Below are 4,824 nucleotides of genomic sequence, written 5' to 3' on the forward strand. Positions count from 1 at the left end.
TGGTGATGACCATGACCATGACCATGACCATGACCAGGAGATGCTCCACCATGACCAGGAGATGCTCCTCCACCCCCAGGAGAAGCAAACCCCCCAGCCCTGAGCTATAAGAGATGGAGCTCAGCTGGGCCTGTCCCATCCCCCATCCCTTAACCCTCCACTCGCCCCAATGGTGCCGATCTTAAGGGCACGGAAGGGTTTTTTCCCTCTTCCCACCTCCTCCCAGAGCCAGGCTGTGGTGTTGGAACCACATGAGCAGCTTTTTTGAGGTCTCCCAAGGAATTGAGGGGTGGGGGCAGCACAGTTGGGCCCCAGGGACCTGCCCAGAGCTGGGAGGGGGCTGGTTGTCACCCACATTGCTTGGTCGGGGACCCTGGAGAGGTGGCTTTGAGCTGGGGGCACGTGGGCAATGGGGCTGAAGGGGGTCAGGCCGTGGGCTGCTCGTCCCCTTGGGGCCATGAATGACCTGCCGCTCGTTAGCCACGCCGAGCAGTGCTGCCCAACCCCAAAAAATCTCACGCCAGGCACCCCGACACCCCCAGCTCTTTATTGGTGAGAAGATAATAAATAGAAAAGAGCCCCCGGGCTGGGGGAGCAGCCCCCACTGCCCTCTCTCTCTGCTTTCCTCCATCCATCCCGCTGTGGGACGCCGGCTGCACCCCAGCTGGGTGCAGGATTGGGCTGGGGCTGCTCAGGGTTGGAGCTGGAGCTGGTGCTCAGTCCTGCTGCCACCCCGTGGCACGTCCCAGTCATTCCCAGCGGCCTGGGGACACGCTGGGACGCGGACAAACGGACGTGGACGTACAGTGTCCGGCACCGGACAGCGGGCTGGGGCAGCGCCCCTCAACCATAGAATCATAGAATAACCAGGTTGGAAGAGACCCACCGGATCATCGAGTCCAACCGTGGGGTCCCGGCATCGCAGAGGGTCTGGGGGGGCTGAGCTGCAGGGATGGGGGGGGCTGGCAGAGGCAGTGGGGTGAGGAGGGGGCTTGCAGCCCCAGATTTGGGGACCGGGACCCCATGGGAAGCGCTGCAGCGTCGATGATTTCCCCCCGGCAGCGTTTCGAAGGGCTCATGGGGGGGTTTGCAGGGGTTGGAGGATGGGGGTGAAGCGGGGGGGCTGCTCCCCCAGGCTCAGCCCCCCCTGCCCCGCACCCCCTCGGCCTCGCTATCTGTGCCAAGCGTCCGCGGGCTGTGCCCGTCGCGGGGGCGCGGGCGCTCGCTGCTCCTCTGCCAGCGGCCGGGGGGGTCCCGGCGGGTAGGGGTACCCCTTGGTGTAGTCGTCCCGCGGCTGGAGGTCCCCGGGGCCTCGGGAGGCCAGGGGGGGCTGGGGGGTGCCCGGGGGGCAGCCGAGCCCCGGGGAGACCCGCTCCGACTTGATGCTGACGGGTTGGTGCTGCGGAGAGGTGCCAGGGGCCGCGGGCGGCTCTTCCGTGGGGACAATCCGGCTGCTGACTCTGGGGGAAGAGGGGAGGACGAGTGGGGCTGGGTCTCCCTGCACCCCTTGCTGAGGTGCTGAGGTGGGGGGAGGCTGAGATCGCCCCCGCTTTTCCCCCCTAGAGGGGCTGAGACCCCCCCCAACTCGTCTCACGCGCCAGCTCTGACCCAGCTGGGCACTGGGCTATTGCCCACCTGGCTACTGGGAGCCCGGTGTGTGACTGGGGGGGAGACTGGGACCAGATCCCCTGGGGAAATCGGCTCCACAAACACAGGGGGGGGTCCCCATGCACCCCAGTTTTGGGGTGAAGCTGGACAGAGCCCAGCACGGCAGGTGGAGGGGCTGCACCTCGGGTGCTGGGAGGTGTAAGCAGCTCCCCATGAACAGGTTCATCCCCACCCCACGCTTCCCCCCCCAACTCCATGTGTGTCCCCCCCACCCCATGTGCGTCCCCCCATCCTTACCCCAGCGCGGCCACGTCCCGCGGGTGCTGCCAGCCCGTGGGGCTGGGCTGCAGGAATCCAGGGGGCTGTGGGGCCTCGCCAGTCCCAAACTCTGCTGAGCAGGAGGCCACGAGTGAGCAGGAGCTGGGGATGGGGTCGGGGGGAGAATCCACAGCCAGGGGGAAGCTGCCCTGTCCAGGAGCCAGGACTTACCCGCTTGGGCTGGGGCGAGGAAGGGGAACCCGGCGAGGCTGTGGCTCGGGACACCGGAGCTGCCGGGGCTGAGCACAGGGCTGAGGGTCTGCAGAGCGGGGTACAGCGGCCGCTGGGGGAAAGCGGGGTGCCCCCTCTCAGGCTTCATGCCTGGCTGGGGGAGGCATAACACCTCTTCTCCCCCCAGCCCCTTCCCATGCGCCCCAAAAAGCCCGGCTGTGGGGCTCAGGAAGAGGATCGGAGCAGCTCCTTGCTGAATTTGGGGAGGGGGCACCCATGGGGCACCGGGCATGGTGACCTGGCTGCAGTGAGCTGGGGGGACCCCTCACCGCCTGCCCTGCTGTCCCCCCAGTGGGTGCTCAAGGCCACCAAGCATCCTGCTGGCACCGACCCCAAGGGAACCCCACGGCCAAGGGGTCCCTGGGACACCACGGCCACCCCGGGGACCCGCGGCCAGCCCAGCCTGGGGGCAGGAGGCTGCAGAGCTGGGGGGCTGCAGGCATGCCAGCCCAGGCTGGGGGGGCTGTGGGCTTGGTGTCACCTCAGTGCCACTCACCGCCGAGCTGCCGCCGCTCCGGCTGCTCCCCAAGCTGCCGTGGGCATCGCCGCGCCGGCCCTCGGCCCCGAGGTACAGCGGTGGCGGAGTCTTGGTGGCCAAGGCTCTGTTGAGGCTGCTCGTGGGGAAGAGCGGGTAGCCCATACCTGGATGGACAGAGGGATGGGGGGATGCCCGGGCTGGCAGGGAGGGAAGCAGCGTCCTCACGGGGATGCTCATGGCCGTGTCCCCGGTGGCCTCGTGGCCGCGAGCAGCTGTGCGTGCCCGCGTGGTGCCGCGTTCCGGCAAACCCACTTCCTGCGCGAGGCCGCGGGCGCACCTGGGCTGCGGCTGCACGCTGCGAGCGGAAACGCTGCACGAAGGCAGCGCTCGGACCCGGCGCCGCGGCCAGCAGCCTGCAAACCTCTCCAGCTGGACCCTGTCCTGGCGAGCCCCCCAGCCCCAGAGCGGCTGGGACCTCCGGCGGGGACATCCAGCCTACCTGGGACCTCATCCGAGGAGACGCATCCATCCCTCCGCATCCGGCACCGGGAATATCACCCAGAACCACCATGGCAACTCCTACCCAACCACCACCATGGCATCTCCCACCCAACCGTGTGGTTTCCACCGGTCAAAGCCCAGAAACTCTTTTTCCAGCTGCTTTTCGGCCGCGTGGCTCTGGATGCACCCGTGTCCCCGTCACCGCCCCGAGCCGCGGGCACGGGATGCCCAGGGTGCCGTCAGGGCGCAGGAAGCAGCTGGATGGAGGCAGGGGCCGGTGTTTCCACAGCTGCAGCGGCGCTACCTGCCCACGCGCTCGCCCCGGCCCCGCTCCCGCTACGTCCCCAGGAGATGCTTCGAGAGGAGCTTTGCATGTGGGCCCAGCCGGAAAAATCCCCGCCAGGCCGATGGGGCTGGGTCCCCGTGGTGGGGACCTTCTCCGCGGTGGAGATGCCGGCTCCCCGTGGCACCCCTGGAGGATGGGGCTGAGCCTACCTGGGGGCAGCGGCCCCGGCGAGCGTCCCGGTGGCTTCGGCGCTGCTTGTTTGAAGGCGGGTAGGTGACCCTGGCCCTGTGGGGAACCGCTGGTGCCACCCAGGGATGCGTCGGCGGCCGGTGAGGCGCTGCCGTAGGCGGACTCGGGCAGCGGAGCCAGGCTCTGCGGGGCGAAGCGAGGCTGAGGGGCAGGGAGGGGACAGGGACCCTTCGGGACTCCTTGCTCCGCGGGGCGGCAGCGACTCACGCAAAACCTGGGTCGTGCCACCGACAGGTCCATCCCCTCGCTCAGCCTTCGCACCTTCTCGCCGGGGTCCGAGCCCTCATCCAGCTCCAGCTCATGGCTCTCCAGCCCCAGCCCCTTGCGCTTCAGCGTCTGCGGGGAGCGGGGCGGTGAGGGGGGTCCCGCGCCCGTCCCGGCCCCCCGGCTCGTCCCCCGCCGCTACCTCGAGGATGTCGGAGTTGGTGCGGCTCTCGTGGGGTTCGCTGTACTCCGTGTACTTGAGCAGCACCCTGTCCATGTCGGTGCTGGCGTACTGGAAGAGGCGGTTGGTGCTGTTGAAGATGATGAGGGCGATCTCGCAGTCGCACAGGACGCTCAGCTCGTACGCCTTCTTCATCAGCCCGAATTTCCGCTTGGTGAAGGTCACCTGCGGTCCAGGGAAGGGGATGGGATGCCGCACCCAACAAACCTTGGATACAGCCCCAAACCCTCCTCCTGGGGCCCCAACAGCCCAAGGAAGACGGGAAGATGGAAGCAGAGCGGCTCTGCCTCGTGGCTCCCCATCCCCTTCATCCCCAGGCAGCTCCTACCTGTCGGTTGCGCTGATCCAGTATTCGGCTGATCTGGATTTTTTTCCTGCCCATTTTTGCCTCCTACGCTCCAGACGCGGCTGGAAGAGAGCGAGAAGCCCCTGAGCTCCCGCAGCCGAGCGAGCATCCACCCCCCAGCACTGCGTGCGCCTCCTCTTCAGCAAAATAAACTTTGCTAAAAAAAAAAAAAAAACTTTTCAGAGGAAGTTTCGGCAGTTTTTTGGTCAGCAAAGATGGTGGCGAAGTGAAAAATGGGAAATTTTGCTGGGGTAGAGGGAAAAAATCCCCTTTGCTCTGCCCAGTGGGCTCCACCGCCCTGGGTCCATCACTAGGAGTATGGAATCGGTCTTTGCATCCCCAACCACCTGCCTGAAGCCTCC

At 67.0% G+C, this 4,824-nt stretch overlaps 1 protein-coding gene across 2 annotated transcripts; it reads right to left on the minus strand.

Moving 5' to 3' along the window:
* Positions 1 to 452: 452 nt before the first annotated feature.
* On the minus strand, positions 453 to 4,562 carry MEF2B (myocyte enhancer factor 2B). 2 transcript variants are annotated; one of them, XM_069877885.1, is made up of 8 exons: positions 4,445 to 4,562; positions 4,078 to 4,281; positions 3,933 to 4,007; positions 3,632 to 3,794; positions 2,654 to 2,799; positions 2,098 to 2,209; positions 1,906 to 1,996; positions 453 to 1,460 (listed from the first exon to the last, which is right to left on the minus strand). In XM_069877885.1, exons 1-8 carry the CDS (start codon positions 4,496 to 4,498, stop codon positions 1,172 to 1,174), a joined length of 1,134 nt encoding a protein of 377 aa, XP_069733986.1. In that variant the 5' UTR covers positions 4,499 to 4,562; the 3' UTR covers positions 453 to 1,171. The 2 variants fall into 2 exon arrangements, with proteins under 2 accessions (XP_069733986.1, XP_069733985.1); XM_069877884.1 differs by having other exon boundaries at positions 456 to 1,460; positions 3,879 to 4,007.
* Between the last annotated feature and the right edge of the window lie 262 nt (positions 4,563 to 4,824).

The sequence above is a fragment of the Phaenicophaeus curvirostris genome, chromosome 28, assembly GCF_032191515.1.
Source record: "Phaenicophaeus curvirostris isolate KB17595 chromosome 28, BPBGC_Pcur_1.0, whole genome shotgun sequence".
NCBI classification, from domain to species: Eukaryota; Metazoa; Chordata; class Aves; order Cuculiformes; family Cuculidae; genus Phaenicophaeus; species Phaenicophaeus curvirostris.